Here is a 20,820-nt window from a genome sequence, read left to right as displayed (position 1 = left end):
GCCCTCACTCACTATTTTACCAAAGTACCAAATTTCTGAACATCTAACCTATAGCTGTAATTTTAGGTCATGTACTTTTAATATTGCCCGGTTAACCCTAACCCTAACCCTACCACAATATACTGCCGGCCATTTTGAAAAAGTCCACTGAACCAATGTAGATACATTTTATGCAAAAAACCCGGCAAAAAAGCTTTCCGGATTCGGTTTCAGCAGCCAAAATGGCTATAGAATCCACTCGTCTAATAAATGATTTGCAAAAAATGCTATCATTTGCCCAGGTACGGTATTGTGCAAAATTTTACTCAACAGCAGTGTAAAATCTTTCCCCTTACTCAACACCGGGTAATTTTACTCAATTCATGTGATGTTTGGTTTATAATGTGATTTTTGGTTTACATTGTGATATTTTGGTTTAAATGTGATTTTGATCAAAAATTAGTTTTTGGTCTAAAATGTGCTTTTTGATCAATAATTTGATTTTTTTGTTGGTCCAAAATCAAAAATGTGACTTTTGGTCAAAAATCAAAAATGTGACTTTTGGTCAAAATTAATGTGATTTTTGGGTTGGAAGGTGTTTTTGGTCAAAAATGTGATTTTTTTTTGTATGTATGATTTGTTTTCCTTTTCTTAAACATCTTGTTTTAAAATTGGGAAACAAATGATAATGACGTAGATATTCATTATTTTGTTTTATACACATTACCCACCTAAAAAATGCGGACAGTCCTATATTGCATAATATGTATTTCGATTGAACATCTGCATTTTGAACCATTCAAAGAACAGTAGTTTTAGCTAGTAGTAGCTATACAGTTAATATTGATGAGAATTTCAATAATATGATATTGGAATTAAATTCATAGTCCCTCTTTAAAAATAAAATGTTATCAATTTCAGACAATTGAGGCCCGATTTAAGGAAAGTTAAAAATGAGAAAGAATCCTCACTTTGCAGTTTTTTATGTTTCTTATTATTTTGTGATGATAAAAGTAAGGATATTTTAACTCTTTAGAAATTTCTCGTTTGTTATGTTTCTTATTACTTTTAAGGAAAAGTAAGGAATTTTTGTATTACTTTGGAAATTTTTCACTTGTTATCATCATGTTTTGTGATGACAACAGTGAGAATTATTTTCATCATTTCGCCAACTTCTCATTTGTTATGTTTAACGTTTCTTATTATTTTGTGAGGAAAAAGTGAGGATTTTTTATCACTTTGGAATGTTTTCATTTGTTATATTTCTTATTATTTTGTGATGAAAAAGTTGTTCATTACGACGCCTAATTTTTCATTCATTTTTAAAATTATTTTGTGATGAGATACGTGAGGATTTCTATCACATTCGAAATATAATTAGATATGGCACGATTTGGGGGAGAAATTTTGGCACCTATTTTTTGGACATCATAATAATTCATCACTTTTTTCATCACTTTCAAAACAATATTACAAAATGCAATCAAACAATATCAAGGCATGGAATAATAATATTAAATTTCTCAATCCATGGGCTTAAAGCAACATTGTACATTATACAGAAAATTTAAAAAAAATCCGAAGTAATTTCAAAATCTTTTTTCCATACAAAATAAAGTGAAACGTAACAAATGAAAAATTTGCGAAAAAAAAAAAAAATCCTCACTTTTGTCATCACAAAATGATAGAAAACATTAAAAATCAAAAATATAAAAGTAGTAAAAATCCTCACTTTTTTCACCAGAAAAATATAAGAAACATAATAAATAAAAAATTTGCAAAGTTATGACAAAATTCTCACTTTTTTCCTCACAAAATATTAAAAGACATAAAAAATTCAAAATGTGCAAAGTGATGAAAAACTATCACTTTTCCTCACAAACTATAAATAAGAAACATAACAAATGAAAAAATTACAAAGTGATAAAAAATCCTCACTTTTTTCCTCAAAAAATATTAATAAGAAACATACCAAATGAAAATTTGGATTAGATTTAATTTTCTAGATAAATGGCGCATTATAAATGCTTATTTATTATTATTATTATTATTAAAATATTACAAAGTGATAAAAATTTCGGGTTGGTACAATTTGTAACCTTAACTTCTCATACCCGACTTTTCAACCTAAAAATTTCAGCCAATATGGTACATATTTTCTAATGATTTAAGCAAAATTTTTTTTTTTAATTCTCAAAAACCCAACTTAACTAAATAACAAAACTGATACTAAACTTAAAATGTGTATCCATTATTTAAATTTAATCAATCCCGGAAATTAAGCATGTTATTAAAACCCTAAGCCACGATGGGTAGATTTGTTTTTGATTACCCAGATCAGCTATAATGCGTATAATAAAGGCTACTGCATGGAGGTGAGGTTTATGACCAAGAAATGTAAATATTGACTTTCCCTCTGTGTGTGTCATCACATGAACAATTACGTAATCGTATTGACTTTTGTTGAACCATGGTTGAACTTGTTAAAAGGTCAGTGAACTCATCATCACTCCTGCCAGAGACCATTTTCTCGGAAGTGCCCTGTGCAAGGCAATATGATTCAGCTTTGGCCTTTCAGATCTGTAACCTAACTTTTCCTAGACTATGCCATAGTCGAAATTTATTAAAAATATGTTATTATTAGTCATGATGAACCCATTTCGCTGAACTCAAAATTATACTGATGTTTATTAAAATTAAAGTATTCAATAGTAAAATGGTCATAAAGAGTTAAAAATATCAGGCGATTAGTGACAATAAAAGTAATTGAATGCAACATTATCTTGCATAATTATAACGGCTCACTTTAATACTGAACAATTCTGATTTTGGAATCTACCAGTTTATTGATAGCGAAGCCCCGAAATATGGAAGCTAACAAACAGAGGGAGTAGGGTGACTGATCAGATGTGAAAATCTATCAATTGTGCACACATTAATTAAATCAGAGTTTTAAGCTTAAGTACAATATCCAGAGTATGCACAATGGGCAAGTGGACTACGGGGTAGTCTAGGGGGGGTTATAAAATTTTGGAGTTCTGAATATAGGGGGGATTCAAAAGTTTTGGGTGTATGAACAGGGCGGTTAAAAAGTTTTTGTGCACTTAGAGGGGGGGGGCTGTAAAAACTTTAGCAACATTAGTCCTGAAGCAAAAAAATAAAGAATAGCCTGCAATATTTTTACGTAAATGTTCAGTATTAAAAACCAAAACAAAAGTTCATTCCAGATAAGGGTATTTATTTGATACAGTTAACATAATTTAACTACGTCCACGCCTAAACGCAAAACCTGCTATTTTTGAACTACGTCTGCGCCGACTGCGCCCACATAAAAACCAAGACCTACGGTCCAAACACTGCATGTAGCAGCAAAACACTCAAACACTTCTGGTATCAAACACAAAACAACATACCATCCCAATTCAACTTCAACGGGACAAATCCCCTCCAACACTGCGTCCATGCCCCATTTATAAAATCACCCATTTTAATTACGACCACACCCAAAGCCCAAACATGCTAAATTTCGACTACGTCTGCGCCGACAATAAACCAGGACCTATACTTTGTCCAATTTACATGTACCAACAACAAATTCAAACACTATCAAACACAAAACAACATCTTGTAGGCCTACTCCTTCAACGCCATTGGGGACAAATCCCCCGCAATACGCGCCCACGCTCCATTTTAAAATCACCACTTTTAACTACGCCCACGCCCAAGCGCAAAATCTGCCATTTTCAACTACGGGTTGCGCCGACTGCGCCGATCATGCCGACTTAAAAACCAAGACCTATGTCCAACATACTGTTCATGTACTGCCACCACATTCACACACAATTTAACATATTATACTAATTCAACATCATGGGCATGGCACAAATCCCCCAAACACTATGTCCCATTCCTAAAATCACCAATTTTATCCACGTCCAAGCCCAAAGCCCAAACCTGATAATTTTCAGCTACGTCTGCGCCGACTACGCCGACATAAAAACTAGACATAGAATTTGTCCTAGTAGGCCTATACATGTACCAACAACTAATTCAAATACAATCACACAAAAAAATACCACATCTTGAACTCCTTCAGCGGTATAACGGGACAAATCCCCAGCAATACTAAATCCACGCCACATTTATAAAAACCTGTCAATTTTCAACTACGCTCTGCGCCGACCGCGCCTTGTTAAAAACCGACACCTATAGGGCCTATAGGCCTACTCCCGAGTAGTACCAGCAAACATACTTCCTTTGTTTCATCTGCAACTTAAATAATGCATCTACGCTGCATTGATCAACCCGCCAATTTAAACTACGCCCACGTCAAGCGCCAACTCTGTCGGTTTTTCGACTACGTCTGCGCCAACTAAGCCCACAAAAACCCAAGACCTATACTTAGTCTCCAGAATAACACACTCACAACATTACCATACACAAATCATTAAAACAGAATACCCCACTCAAGCACAAAACACCCTATTCCAATACATACAAACATGTTACAACTTCATACAACTATATACCCCCGAGAGGGGTATTCTGTAGTTACTCCAAAATATGAGCTTTCAGCTGATATCAAAATCTGCATTTGGGGGATGAGGCTGTCAATCAGGTTACCCACCTTTAAGTGGCATTGGCATTACAAATTCCTAAAGCATTGTGGGACAATTTGGGCAGTTTTGGGACACCTTGACATATTGGGGGAAATTGCTTCATTCATTTAATAAGGTTATCATTAAACATATTTTTAATAATATATGAAATAACCATGTGGTTTTTTTCTTGTAATAAAATACATTCTAAACAATATTTTGTAGGAACAAAAACTTTTTTCCCAAATTAGGTTAGAATGCAAAAATAGAAGTAGTGCCAAAACTGTCCCACAATGCATTGCAAATTTTAATGCTGATTTGGCTTATAGCAAGTGACCTACAATCCTAGAAAATATAGTTGGTACACTTGTACTAAACAATTGAAATGTGTGCCATATAAAAATTGGAAAAGTAAGTGGAACATGCATGTGATATTATGTGAAGCACATACTTTCCCCTGTATCTCACCCTTCCCCACTCCCCACATACCTGTTGACATTGTGGCTTTTTCCAACATTGAATTGGGGTAGCAGGGGAAGAGATATACCAAAAGACAGGCAAAGTGTGCCAATGTACTTTTTCCACAGATCCTGGAAGATAACTGTTTCCAGAATCAGTGCGAAAACAGGCTGCACAAGTGTGGTCCCAGCAAACACAAAAACGTTTTAAAAACGTTTTAAATAAGTTATATTTTGGCTTTTGGTTTAGGTAAAAACGATTTAATAACATTAAAATTTCAGGTTATATAAAGGTCATGATAACATTTTAAAATGTTTTGTATGAAAACACACTACAACAATATTTTTAAATGTTTTCAAAAAATGTTATTGTAAACTATTTTTACAAACATTTTTGCCAAATATTGTGTCAATACTTAAAGAACATTATGTTAAAATGTTTGAACCCAGCAAACACAGAAATGTTCTTAAAATGTTTTTTCAAAACCTTTAAAAACATTTAAATGTCGGGTTATATAAAGGTCATGAAAACGTTTTAAAAGCGTTATTGAAAATATTTTGGGCAAACATTTTGTCGCAAATATTTTTCAACCCCAAAATAACATTCTGTTTAGAATGTTTTGTATCAAGTTTTCAAGAATGTTTTTGGAATGTTATTAAAACGTTTTATACCTTTTATATAACCCGACATTTAAATGTTTTCTGTAAAACATTTTTGTTTGCTGAGCAGAAGATTATCAAAAAATGTTTTTTAAGGTTATGAAACGTTTAATACTCTTAATATACCCTTTATATAACCCGACATTTAAACGTTTTCTGACAACCTTTTATAACCTTTTGCGAATGATGTCGAAAACGTTGTGTTTGCTGGGGTTGGTCTCTTGGCTATAAACATTAAATTTGCCATATTTATAGTCATTTCTATGTCCCCCAATAATACTTGAATTATTGGGAGGTATTAGAGACACAAAATATGACTTCTTACTCATTTTAGCCAAAATTTAAGGTGAAAATGTGTTTTTTTGTGATTTTCACCAAAATGTGTTTTTACCCCCAAATCTGTATTTTTAGATTCCTTGACTAATTTCCATTCCAAAAAGGTACATTTTTATATCTTGCATGAATAATGAAGAATTTACAGCTTTTTAAATAAATGTTTTTCAGTGAGTGCACAGCCATGTTAATGATGGCTAATCGTTCTATGAATGGCAATATAGTACAAAACTGCTATGCCAATACTGTGTATTTTTACATCTTTTTGCATGCACGCAAAGGCACTCATGAGTAATTTTTGGTCGAATGACCATTGTGAATTCACCCTTTGCATGGATCCATCATCTTGCTCCCCAAACGAGGTCCTCCTGCAAACTTAAACGCATGCGCAAAACATGCAAAAAGTGCATTGTTTACTTCTCACTCTTTTCTAGCAGCGCGTCAGAAGGCTTTTGCAAATCGTACACGGCAGTTAAAGCACATGTTTGACGGGTGTACACACACAACAGTGACAACACACACTTTGCGGGTAGAATCTCGGTTTGAGATGATCGTGCAATTGGCGAATATGTGAGAATTCTCAGCATATAAATTTTTGCCTGTTGGTGTGCTATCTGTACACTCTTTAATGTATGAGTAAAAGTGACATTTGTTTCTATGATTTTGTTCTTGTTTCAGGAACTGCATTGGTCAACATTTTGCTCTGAATGAAATCAAAGTTGTGATGTCTAAGATGCTTCATCGTTTCTACATTGATGTAGATCCTGATAGGCCACCAATTTGGATACAAAGATTGGTGACGAAGACATTTGATGGCATGTATTTACGATTTACACCAGTGGAAAATAAGAACTAAGTAAGAATGAAGTAACCCTTGGGCTTTTTTATGGTTTATGGTTACAATGTTCACATATTAACCTGGTGGCATTCCTACAGTCTCTTGCACCAGTTATTAAATAAGGAGGAAAAAAGAGTAAAATAGAGTGTATGTGACTCATCACATTGAAGCAGTAGTTGGAAACCCACATTGGGATGGCATGTATTGGGATATCATGAATAGACGCGATACATGAGAACCAATCATATTTATTTATTTGCCAAAACGTACATGCGATATGCGGTTACTAATTAGAGAATAAACGATAGGAATTTTTGTTTTTACTATCCTCTACTGTGTGATAGACGACAGGCAGGACCAATATTTTGAGCATCCACTACAATAAAAATATTGGACCTGCCTGTCGTCTATCATAGGTAGAGGATAGTAAAAACAAAAATTCCTATCGGTTATTATATTCTCATTCTTAGTCGGTTAAATAAAATATAAACTGTTGACTATTTTTTAAAGCAAATATTATGCATACCGTCATAAAAACTCCCTTATTAAAAAACTTCACGAAGTTCTGTTTCGCGTACTGCTAGCGCGTGCGTGTATTCAGCACTAGTCTACGCATACAGCGCAACACATATAGGCGCACTTCTACAAGGCTTTTAGCGTGTTACGCGTTATCAACACTCATGATGACGTGGGGTCGTCTACGGCCTGATAGACGGCACCCGAAATCATGCAATTGTCTAATCAAAATATGTGTCTATGAACTAGACCACTCCCACTGACTAAGAATAAACAATAGTGGACCTCTGCGTAACATTAATGACTTTCGCACATTTATTCTACACGAACGAACAATTTACATGCAAGCAAGTACCTTATTTGTACATCACATAATTAAGTGCTTTGTAGTTGGTCGCTAGTGGGTTGGCAACTCAATTTTTTAATCAAATGTAAAATTTTAATTTAAAATTTAAAAATTTTGTTTAAAAAATATAATATTATACAGATCGAATGAAACAAATTGAAAAGTGATGGTAGGTGCGGTGTTCCTCAAGGGTCAATATTGGGGCCGTTGTTATTTATCTTGTACCGGTACATCAACGATATTATTTATACTTCATCAATTTTGGATTTTGTACTTTTTGCGGATGACACTACTATCCTTTTTTCACATAAAAATATTAACTCCAAAGTAAATCTGATCAATTCCGAATTAAAGGAAGTTACAACTTGGTTTCGAGCTAATAAGCTCTCGCTGAATGCAAGCAAAACAAACTATATGGTACTTGGAACTCAACACCAAACAAATAGACAATTTGAAGCACTAAATATTGAACTGGATGGAACAAGCTTAACAAAAGTAAATAAAACCAAATTTCTTGGAGTTCAAATTGATGAAAACTTAACATGGAAGGACCAAATAGGGGGAGTTCCAATGACAATATCCAGAAGTATTGGAATTATTAATAAAATGAAACATTTTGTACCAAGACATGTATTTTGTATACCGGTACCCTTTATTGTACACTTGTTCTACCATATGTAAACTATGGCATTATAGCGTGGGGAAACGCATGTAAAACACATTTGGATCAGATTTTTAAACTTCAAAAACGTACTGTTAGGAATATAAAGTCTGCACAAAAAGTAACTCAGCTGTTATAAATACACATATAGATTCAGAACTAATAATTGTTTTCACAATATTTCAACATAGAAAGAAGGATGATCTATTTACACACATTTTGATACCCCATTCGTCAAATGCCGTTCAATATTAACAACACAGTAGTGCTTTTACAGAAAAATACCCGAAATTAAAAGTTGCAGTTTACAGCGATCAATGGTTATAATGCCAGCACTGTAAACACGTAAATACTTAAAATCAATACAAATAACTGCAACTTTTACAGTGGGGTATTTTTCTTTCAAAACACTACTATATTGTCAATATTGAACAAAATTGGACAAATGGGGTATCAAAATGCGCGTAAATAAATCATCCTTCTTTTTATGTTGACATATTGTGAACACAATTATTAGTTCTGAATCTATCTAGGCGTATTTATAACAGCTGAGTTACTTTTTGTGCAGACTTTATGTAAAACTAGTTTCAGGCACCATAGCAGACCATTATTAATGATCTAAATATATTGAATGTATATGAATCTTATAAATTGGAACTTGGTGTACTCATGTACAAACATTAGTGATGACTTGCCAAACATATTTAAGGAATACTTTTGTAAAAGACATGAAATTCATAGCCACAAAACTAGGAAAAACAATGATTATGATATTCAGAAAAGAAAATCAAACTTTGCGAGTAAAGGTGTCAAGACATTTAATAAGGCCTTCCCTTTGGAATAACCTTTCTCTCGAATTAAAAAATACTATGAATGTTAAAACTTTCAGAAATAAATTTAAGAAATATTTAAAAATCAAACTTGGTTGTAATTTCATGTACATGCTTCTTTAGAGCGATAAATGTCTTACTTTATCTACAAATTTTGTATGATAATTCTATGTTTATACATTAATGCTTAGGTCATTTCAATGGTATTATATTCATTGTGGTGACAAAAACATTATTTAAATCTTGTTTGTGATATTATGTTTTAGGGGATGATAACTTCTGTTCTTCATGGCCTTTTGATCATCTCCTCCATGTCATTTTACTTGTCTTTTTTTGTCTTTTCGTGTTTTTTTTTATATATTCTTGCTTGTTTGTTTAATGTTGTTGTTAATGTAGATGATGTGGAAAATAAAGACTTATTATTATAACTTATGAATGGATTGCATCAGTTGTTTTTTCAGGTATTTTGAAAAATTGTGATATGAGTATTAATTCAAATGGAAAATGTGGGTGAGTCAGGCAAGAACCTTGAAATTTTGCTTAGACCTCGGAATATCCTTTGGGTTTCATTCCAAAAGCAAAATATCAGAAATAATCTATCATGCTTTTTGTTCTGACACGGATCTGACTGTTATCGTTAAACTACTTATATTGAAATAAATGATTCACAGACACACTGTTGTGAGCCGTTGTTGAGTTATCATTTATCAGTGACTTTGATTTTGATTGTGAATCTGAAAGTTTCCAACAATATGTGTAAAGCAAGTTTGCAAACATTTTTGTACATGTATAAATGCGTAAGTGATGATATTTCCCCCTCAGAATAGTAACTTTTTAATGTTTGATAAATTCCGTTTTTAAAAGTGCCAATCTTTTAAAAACTAGATTGTCTTAGCATCAGGGGATCTTAGGCAGTCATGTGCATCTGAGTGCAAAGGCTTGATTATCCTCTCAATTTCCACTTGAGTCCACTCAAGCCCACTTCAGAGTTTCTGGCCTACCTTCAGGTTTTCATGCTAATTATTAATTCAGGTCATAGTTTATAGGGTTGTTATTGTTGTCTAGCAACAAGCCAATTTCTTGGCCACTCACCAGTCACTTTAGTGGTGGACAGCCAATCAGGTCTTCCGTTCTTTTTTTTATTTCCTTTGTTGTGGCCATAGTTTTCTTGTGATGCACTTGCATTTCTCCTTTCGATCAGACAGGACCAAAAAATCCCACCCTCCCTCCCATTATTGGGAAGGGTATTTCAGTTAAGTTAAAAATGTCACAGATACTTCAATAAAATTGTGTCAAATTACTCCTGCTCTAAGCTTTAGGTATGTTAGATAAATGTGTTGCATAGTTTCTCTGTATGAGGGTTAATGATGAATATGTACGATATGTTGGAGATTCTTCAAATCCTGAAGAATCTCGTCTGTAGATTGTCTCCACTTTCTACTACGCTTTGTATGGAGTCTCGTCAATACCTGATGAAACTTGTCGGTAGATTGTCTCCACTTTCTACTACGCTTTGTATGGAGTCTCGTCAATACCTGATGAAACTTGTCTGTAGATTGTCTCCACTTTCTACTACGCTTTGTATGGAGTCTCGTCAATACCTGATGAAACTTGTCTGTAGATTGTCTCCACTTTCTACTACGCTTTTAAAGGGAAATGTATGCTTTTTATGGATTTTCTTCAAATCCTGAAGAATTTCGTCGGTAGATTGTCTCCACTTTCTACTACGCTTTGTATGGAGTCTCGTCAATACCTGATGAAACTTGTCTGTAGATTGTCTCCACTTTCTACTACGCTTTGTATGGAGTCTCGTCAATACCTGATGAAACTTGTCTGTAGATTGTCTCCACTTTCTACTACGCTTTGTATGGAGTCTCGTCAATACCTGATGAAACTTGTCTGTAGATTGTCTCCACTTTCTACTATGCTTTTAAAGGGAAATGTATGCTTTTTATGGATTTTCTTCAAATCCTGAAGAATCTCGTCGGTAGATTGTCTCCACTTTCTACTACGCTTTGTATGGAGTCTCGTCAATACCTGATGAAACTTGTCTGTAGATTGTCTCCACTTTCTACTACGCTTTGTATGGAGTCTCGTCAATACCTGATGAAACTTGTCTGTAGATTGTCTCCACTTTCTACTACGCTTTGTATGGAGTCTCGTCAATACCTGATGAAACTTGTCTGTAGATTGTCTCCACTTTCTACTACGCTTTTTAAGGGAAATGTATGCTTTTTATGGATTTTCTTCAAATCCTGAAGAATTTCGTCGGTAGATTGTCTCCACTTTCTACTACGCTTTGTATGGAGTCTCGTCAATACCTGATGAAACTTGTCGGTAGATTGTCTCCACTTTCTACTACGCTTTTTAAGGGAAATGAATGCTTTGTATGGAGTTTCTTCAAATCCTGAAGAACCTCGTCAGTAGATTGTCTCCACTTTCTACTACGCTTTAAATGGGGTAATTAATGTTTCAGAGTTTGGAGTATCTAGCGTGATTTGATGTATTTGACAACAGATTATTTTGCCGTGTTGATAACTTAATTACTAAATGTTCATTAAATGAGCTGGCATTAATTCTTCTTTTGGAGATGCCTTATTATTTAATTAATTAAATTTATTGCATTTAAAATGTGGTTTTCCAATCCAATCCTCTCGGGTTGATCCAAATATCTGTATTTGGCTTAACATAAATTATTTTGGTTAAATGTGATACAGAAGTCAACTTTTGTGTCCAGCCTATATGGTTGGTTGACTTGTACACATTTTTCCAATAATTCTTGTATTTCAATAATTTTGTTGAAAGATAAATAATTTGGAAATTGCTTGCTGTCATTAAATATCTCAATATATGTTGATGTCTTAATTTATATGAAATTGTATCATTATTTATCTTAATCATATTTATGTCTATAAAAATGTTGAATGGATAATAAGCTATTATTAAATGGTCCTCATGATCGTGGGGGTAATGCTGTGTCTAAATCATTGTTTTGTGTGTTTTCCTGATGTCTCGAGACAATCAGCTGAGAAGATATTGATTTTAACTATTTGATTGATTATAAAGTAAGCTATCTACTGCATGTATAGCCATGCCCAAAGGATAGTACATGTACTTGCGGTGGTGGCTACCACCACAGCTTGTTTCTTCAGCATCTAAATGAAGCATATCTTGGGCGTTAAATTTTACTGGGATAATTTGAATGAGAAAAACTTGAGCTATACCAAAACCTCAGTTTTTATGACGGAAAATGCGAGATGAAGTTCTTCATCTGGTCACACACTTTTGAAGGACATGCTTTGTTGATGTTATTTTTATGTTGCATCTAATGCACAAGATACGTCCACTGATCTTGTCAACGGAACACAGCCACAAAACAGCAGAAATGAGATGAAAGTGATCTCATGCAGCTTGTTTGCAACTGGACCCTCTCATGTCAAACCTAATTGTTTGATGACGACTTCGGACATCAAACCAGTGTTCATGATTGCAATGTTTGTAAGTATTTTCTCAGTCACACATTCTCATGTCAGACACCAGCACTCAAACCTTCTCATCCCCTATGCAACGCTTAAGAGCAGAATTTGCGTAAAGATGGATTGGGCTGTACTGGCCGAACAAGAGCAGCAGCTAAGACGTCTAAATATGTCAGCAGTGGTTTTGTAAATGTTCACGCGTGGTGAAGTGTGTCAAGCATATCGGAAGGAAGCAGGGCCTATAGCGGTGTTTTTACTCAAATATTTAAACAAATAAAGCTGACACAAGAGGAATGATATGGGTTTTAAAAAGCAGACCCCAAGGTTGGATATTAGTGGTGTCATTTCTGCCCATGTGCATGATTTTTTTTCTGGGGAGGGGGGAAAACGCCTGAAAATTTTTGGTACTGTACATTATTGGCTTTCAAGACGTATGGAAATATAAATGCTAATATTGGCTTCCTTGACTCATTTCCTATAACATATAGGATCAATTTTAATATTAAGAAATACACTGCAAAAAATATATGGCCCTTGCCAACCAGCTCGCCTTAATGCTATTTTCAAGTAGTATGATCATCATCCAAGTTGGCAGTATAGATAACATCTGAGACAAAATGTTTTTCACAACAGAATCCGACAAGCTAATTAATCTAACAATTTTGAATCTGTAGGTAGATAGCTTTTCAAACTTTGTTCATTTATTTAATAAATCTACAACAATATCAGCAGTAGATAGCTGCTTTATAATATCATTTTAATAAGCATGGCTAAATAGCTCTTCAACATTGATATTAGCTTTGCCAATTTATCTAATACAGACATCTACTTAATCAACAATAGCAGTATTAGCAGTAGATGGCTAATTTATCAAAATTTAAGCCCTAGAATATAATAGCTCAGTCTTCAACATTAATATAAGCTTCCTAATTTATCAAATGTATGTGAATTTACTTCATAAACACTAATACTAGGTATGTCACAGTGGCTGCACAATAATTATGTCATACTGTGCACGCATACATAACAGTGAATCAAAAAGCGCGCGGATCAAAGTTGGCCAATTTTTGAAAACATACATGTCAAAAAACGATTTCCTCGTTATGTTTCATTGATCACAATAATTTGTCTTTTTAATATGTGGTAGGTGAAACATTTCCTAAATCACTATCAACTCCGCCGAAATTAAACACTGCCTAGTTTAAGAGTTAAGACCTGTTTTATGGATTTTTTTAGATCGTCCATAAATCAATAAATATAGGTCTCTCGAAATAGAGGACCTAGTACCACCGGTCTGAAATACCAGTGTTTGTTATCATGTATTTTTTCCTTGGACAATGAGTGAAACACTTCCCTATACCAATTGAAAACTCGGTGCACTTAGGCAATTAACTGCAGTTTCTTTATTCAACATCACAGCAGGTTCATATTTGACAAAATCATGCTGTATGAATAAAACATAAATAAAACATTGAAAAAAGTAAAATTACATATGCCTAATTAACATAAGAATGGCATAAATATATAATTAGATGTAATTAGCTAATTTGCATAATTAATGACTTTTTGTGTATTTTTTGTTACCAAATGAAAGAACTTTGGGTACTTATGTGTGCAAAAGAGCCGCATCCTCATATCATGTACGGTTCTCTGTTGGCATTATTTTTGCATATTAATTAGCTGGACATATTAATTAGCTGCAGATTGGTCAAAATGGCTAAAATTGTATATTTGGTGGATTTATTACATTTATTCGAGGAGAGATTTTTTAATCTTGTTTTCTTTAACGAAGTCCGGAAAGATATGCAATTAATCTGTGATACTTAAATCAATGCTACCTTTTCAAGTAAGTGTCCGAATAAGCATTACAAATCCCAAAAATTACCATTTTGCCATTTATAGCAATTTGTGGCAGGTTTTCACCGATTTCCGGGTATCTTCAAGTTGACGTTACATCACTTTGCATTATCCGATTTCAATTCTGTTTTTTGTTTTTTGAAGCATTCATAACGATGATTCAATTAAAAGCATCAAATAACATGTTTCTGCTGCGCTTATTTTTGGGGTGATATACCTACTAATACCGCCAGCAGCAAGATAAAGCTTACATAAATTATTTTCACTCAAACCTACTTCATCAAGGTCGATATCAGCAGTAAATATCTTGCTTATAATCAATCAAATAGATCTCTAACACCGATATCGGCTTAGCTGATTGATCAAATGAAACCTACTTCATAAATGCTGATATCAGTAGTAGATAGCTTACTTGTAATCAAATAGTTCTCCAGCACCATCAGCTTAGCTGATCGATCAAATGAAACCTACTTCATCAACGCCGATATCAGCAGTAGATAGCTTACATATAATCAATCAAATAGTTCTCTAACACCGATATCAGCTTATTAGCTGATTGATCAAATGAAACCTACTTCATCAATGCCGATATCAGCAGTAGATAGCTTACTTATCATGCTTATAATCAATCAAATAGTTCTCTAACACCGATATCGGCTTAGCTGATTGATCAAATGAAACCTACTTCATCAATGCCGATATCAGCAGTAGATAGCTTACTTATCATGCTTATAATCAATCAAATAGTTCTCTAACACCGATATCGGCTTAGCTGATTGATCAAATGAAACCTACTTCATCAATTCCGATATCAGCAGTAGATAGCTTACTTATCATGCTTATAATCAATCAAATAGTTCTCTAACACCGATATCGGCTTAGCTGATTGATCAAATGAAACCTACTTCATCAAGGCCGATATCAGCAGTAGATAGCTTACTTATCATGCTTATAATCAATCATATAGATCTCTAACACCGATATCGGCTTAGCTGATTGATCAAATGAAACCTACTTCATCAATGCCGATATCAGCAGTAGATAGCTTACTTATCATGCTTATAATCAATCAAATAGATCTCTAACACCGATATCGGCTTAGCTGATTTATCAAATGAAACCTACTTCATCAAGGCCGATATCAGCAGTAGATAGCTTACTTATCAACATCATGCTTATAATCAATCAAATAGTTCTCTAACACCGATATCGGCTTAGCTGATTGATCAAATGAAACCTACTTCATCAAGGCCGATATCAGCAGTAGATAGCTTACTTATCATGCTTATAATCAATCATATAGATCTCTAACACCGATATCGGCTTAGCTGATTGATCAAATGAAACCTACTTCATCAATTCCGATATCAGCAGTAGATAGCTTACTTATCATGCTTATAATCAATCAAATAGATGTCTAACACCGATATCGGCTTAGCTGATTTATCAAATGAAACCTACTTCATCAAGGCCGATATCAGCAGTAGATAGCTTACTTATCATGCTTATAATCAATCAAATAGTTCTCTAACACCGATATCGGCTTAGCTGATTTATCAAATGAAACCTACTTCATCAAGGCCGATATCAGCAGTAGATAGCTTACTTATCATGCTTATAATCAATCAAATAGTTCTCTAACACCGATATCGGCTTAGCTGATTTATCAAATGAAACCTACTTCATCAAGGCCGATATCAGCAGTAGATAGCTTACTTATCATGCTTATAATCAATCAAATAGTTCTCTAACACCGATATCGGCTTAGCTGATTTATCAAATGAAACCTACTTCATCAATGCCGATATCAGCAGTAGATAGCTTACTTATAATCAAATAGTTCTCCAACACCGATATCAGATTAGCTGATTGATCAAATGAAAACTACTTCATCAATGCCGATATCAGCAGTAGATAGCTTACTCAATCAAATAGTTTTTTAACGCCGATATCAGTTTAACTGATTTATCAAATGAAACATGATTCATCAACGCTGATGTCAGCAGTATAATACTAAGCGTACTTATTATCATTTTAATAAATTGACAAAGAACAAGTAGGATATCGACTTTCAAATAGCGGTATCAGGTAAACTCATCAAATAAAATCCACTTCATCAACACCTATAATCACTAGTATGCAAGCTTTATAACAACTTACTTTTGATTAATCAAATAGTTCTTCATCCTCGATATCAGTTTTGCTGATTTATCAAATGAAACCTACTTCATCAAGGCCAATATCAGCAGTAGATATCTTGCTTATGAAGTTATGATCAATCAAATAGTAATTTAACGCCGATATATCAGCTTAGCTGATTTCAAATGAAACCTTATTCATCAGCAACAGATAGCTTATTTATAATAAACGAAATAGTTCTCTAACACCGATATCAGCATACCTGACTTATCAAATGAAACCTACTTCATCAAGGCCAATATCAGCAGTAGATATCTTGCTTATGAAGTTATGATCAATCAAATAGTAATTTAACGCCGATATTAGCTTAGCTCATTTTTTTTAATGAAACCTACTTCATCAAGGCCGATATCAACAGTAGATAGCTTGTTTATAATCACTCAAATAGTTATTTAACGCCGATATCAGCTTAGCTGATTTCAAATGAAACCTCATTCATCAGCAGCAGATAGCTTATTCATAATAAATGAAATGGTTCTCTAACACCGATATCAGCTTAGCTCATTTATTAAATGAAACCTACTTCATCAATTGCGATATCAGCAGTAAATAGCTTGTTTATAATCAATCAAATAGTTATTTAACGCCGATATCAGCTTAGCTGATTTTAAATGAAACCTCATTCATCAGCAGCAGATAGCTTATTATAATAAATGAAATAGTTCTCTTATACCGATATCAGCTTAGCTGATTGATCAAATGAAACCTACTTCATCAATTGCAATATCAGCAGTAGATAGCTTACTTGTAATCAAATACCGGTAGTTCTTTAACACCGATATCAGCTTAGCTGATTTATTAAATGAAATCTACTTCATCAATTGCGATATCAGCAGTAGATAGCTTACTTATAATCAATACACCGAGATCAGCTTAGCTGATTTATTAAAGGAAACCTACTTCAGAAAACAAGTAGGGTACGTTACGGTATTTCTTCAATTATGCACAAAATGTAGGCCTTGCCTATATTTAGGCCTTGCCTAATGCCTATATCTCATATTTCAACCCAAAATCAATGTGTGCTGGTGTGAATGTTTTAATAATTGAATACTCAACTTCTTGTATAGTTTGATATAATCATATGGGGGAGTAACTTGGTAAGAATATAAATCTAGAAAAGATTAATTCTGCATGACATAATATTAAACTTTCACTTGCATACCGCTTATTATTTTGCCATTCATTATACGACGTATGTATACGTGCATCATGCATGCGATCAGAACCAAATACTGAAATAACTCGGCATTTATAGGCCAATGTGCCCCTTATTTTTTATTTAAAAAAAAAACAGATTTAAAGGCCTATATACAGTATACAAGTAGGCCTACACTCTACGAAATAAAGGTTCTAAAAAGGTTCTAAATTTTTCCTCTCAGGAAAACCCTTAGAGGTTTTCTAAAGAACCAAAAATGGTTCCAAAATAGTCGAAAATGGTCCCAAAAATGTGTTACAGAAGCGCTTTCGGTTCTTTTGAGAACCTTTTAAGGGTTCTCCAAAATTAAAGAACCTTTTTGAGAGGTTCAAGAGGGAGGGTTCTCATGAGAGGACCAAAAGGTTCTATTTAGAACCTTTATTTCTTAGAGTGTAGTGATTAATCACACATATAGGCTTAAATATCTTACACGTTATGTGATCAACTACATAATGTCTAATTGGTGCCTAGTGGCACTACCCTGGTCTAATATAGGCATATACATATCCTATCATGCACCTTTTCCGAACATATCCGTAAAATATAGAAGAAACTCACCAACAGATGATTGATTCATATTTGATAGATTGCGCGTTCATAATGAGAAATTGAGAATCGATGCAAAATGTAAGACTTGACTTATATATAACCGCGTACATTTTGTCTTACATCACCATTAGCCACTCATGCATGCAGAAGCTTGAAGAATATGCAATTCGCTACTTGCACGGTTCCGCCATTATGCACTATGTGCGGGGAGAGCCTCGAACTGGCAGCATACATGAATGGGAATTGAACTAGTCATAACGTTCTGTGTAAGGTTACATAATTCTTCCTTTCATGTATGCTGCCAGTTCGAGGCTCTCCCCGCACATAGTACATAATGGCGGAACCGTGCAAGTAGCGAATAGACGCGTGAAGTTTCACGGAAACGTTTTCAACTGTTTCGAAAATGTTTCGAAAATGGTGTCCCAAAATTCAACTTTGAAGCAATTAAGCAGATTCTTATTACTGGTCAGTAATAATACTGTACACAGGTAAGAGATTGGGTAAAGGTAACCTGGCTTAGGTCTATAGGCCTACAGGGGCGTAGCCAGGAGTACGGCCGGATGATATGCACCCTCCCACTTTTTCAGGGGAAAACTGATGATGTAAACATTTACCCAAAGAAATTCCAAATTCAATAAAGAAAAATTAATAAGGGAACAAGGGACCACTTTTTCATGTTTAACCAATCCGTTCAAATTAGCCCGAAAAAGTCAATTTTGAGCCAGTGGGAATAAGTCTAACTTTTGCATGTAAGCAAAATTGATAAGGACATTCCTAGATCCTTGTAGGCCTATTCAGAATGCAATTCGACCTGTCTGATGTGCTCTCATGACCCCGAAAAAAATACTGTGCAAACGTTGCTATCTGAGCTAGTAACCCTTAAAGGAGTATTTCGTGATCCTAGCATCCTCTATTTATGTCATTTTTCATTAGATATCCACGAAAAAAACCTATTCCCAAAATTTCAGTTGATTCCGATTTTGTGTTCGCGAGTTATGCATGATTATGTGTATTACACTGCTCCATAGACAATGCGTTGTAATTTCGTTCTGGTGCACCAGAACGAAATTCAAATTTCACGATATCTTTGCTAAACGAATTAGTCTGCAAGAAATATTTTGTACATAAACATTATGTAGCCAGAGGTTTCCAGTGATATAAAAATCTCAACTTTTTTTGAGAAAAGTGGAGGGATGAGGCTGTGGATCACGAAATGCCCCTTTAAATGTAGGCCTACTTTTCGGGCTTATTTGAACGGTATAATTAACATGAATGATCCCTTTGTTAATTGTCTTAATGATTTTCTTGGGTAAATTTGCCCCTGAAAAGTGGACTTTTTGTCAAGCGGGGTTGGTGGGTGGGTGTGTCTCAGGGTTTGCATAATTATGCCATGTATGCCTTACCTTGAGTATGTTGAGTCTCTTCCCGATGCTGGGGTGGCCGTACTGCATTGCTGATGGGGTCTTAAAGATTCCCGTATCCTTTTGTAATAATATTGCAAATAGTAGTCCCGCAAATAGTACATGAAATGGAGCAAAATGTCAATGCATATCAGTATTTGATGGGCCCGCCCGCCGCATGATAAAAGTGTCAATTTTATGCTAGGCCTATTGTAACCCAAAATAAGATGAAATATTTGTGTTTACAAGGCCAATTTGCAACACTCTATAAATAATATATTATTCTTTATAATTATTATTATTATTATTCAAGGTTTATAAAATTTACAACTTTTAATGAATCATTCAATTATGTTTTTTCTCAATCAAGTTTTTAAAATGACCCATTTAGGTTTGACCCATTTAGGTTCATTCTATTGAGCAAGCAATGAAAACCCATGCTTTTGATTTCTTTAATGTTATTTATAATTACAAAAAATAAATATGGCCTCATTACACTCAGCTCAGAGAATTATTTTTGTTACTTTATTAATTGTTTTGAGATGAAAAAAGTGAAACATTAACACTAATTATCACCTTTTTCTTTCTTTTCGTGGTTCTTTCTAATGCTGCCAGATCATTAAGACCTTGGTGCATGCCCCCCCACACTTTTCGGAATGTATGAACTCTATTGACACCACCTCCAGCCACATACGTTAATTTCTGTTAAATATTCTGCATGTAGCACGAGCTGTTGCTGTATTTTAGCGGTCTTCAACAAAAATACTGGCCACCGCCCCCTTTTTTTTTTTTTTTATCACTGTAGTGGGGTATATGCCCCCCCCCACCCTAAACCTACAATTCAGGAAAAAAAGGTTGGCACACTAAACCTACAATTCAGGAAAAAATTGTTGGCACACTGTGCCTGTCTTTTGGTATAGGCCTA

General features: G+C 34.2%; 1 protein-coding gene across 1 annotated transcript in view; it reads left to right on the top strand.

Moving 5' to 3' along the window:
* Window positions 1-8,366, top strand: part of LOC140158149 (uncharacterized) — an 89,478-nt gene extending 81,112 nt beyond the window's left edge. Inside the window, exon 10 of the mRNA XM_072181317.1 lies at window positions 6,707-8,366. Within this exon, the coding sequence (XP_072037418.1) occupies window positions 6,707-6,884 (178 nt within the window). The 3' untranslated portion in view covers window positions 6,885-8,366. The remainder of the gene's footprint in view (window positions 1-6,706) is intronic.
* The last annotated feature ends 12,454 nt before the right edge of the window (window positions 8,367-20,820 follow it).

The sequence above is a fragment of the Amphiura filiformis genome, chromosome 1, assembly GCF_039555335.1.
Source record: "Amphiura filiformis chromosome 1, Afil_fr2py, whole genome shotgun sequence".
NCBI classification, from domain to species: Eukaryota; Metazoa; Echinodermata; class Ophiuroidea; order Amphilepidida; family Amphiuridae; genus Amphiura; species Amphiura filiformis.
Note: the sequence above shows the minus strand (reverse complement) of the source record. Positions and strands in the feature narration are given on the sequence as shown.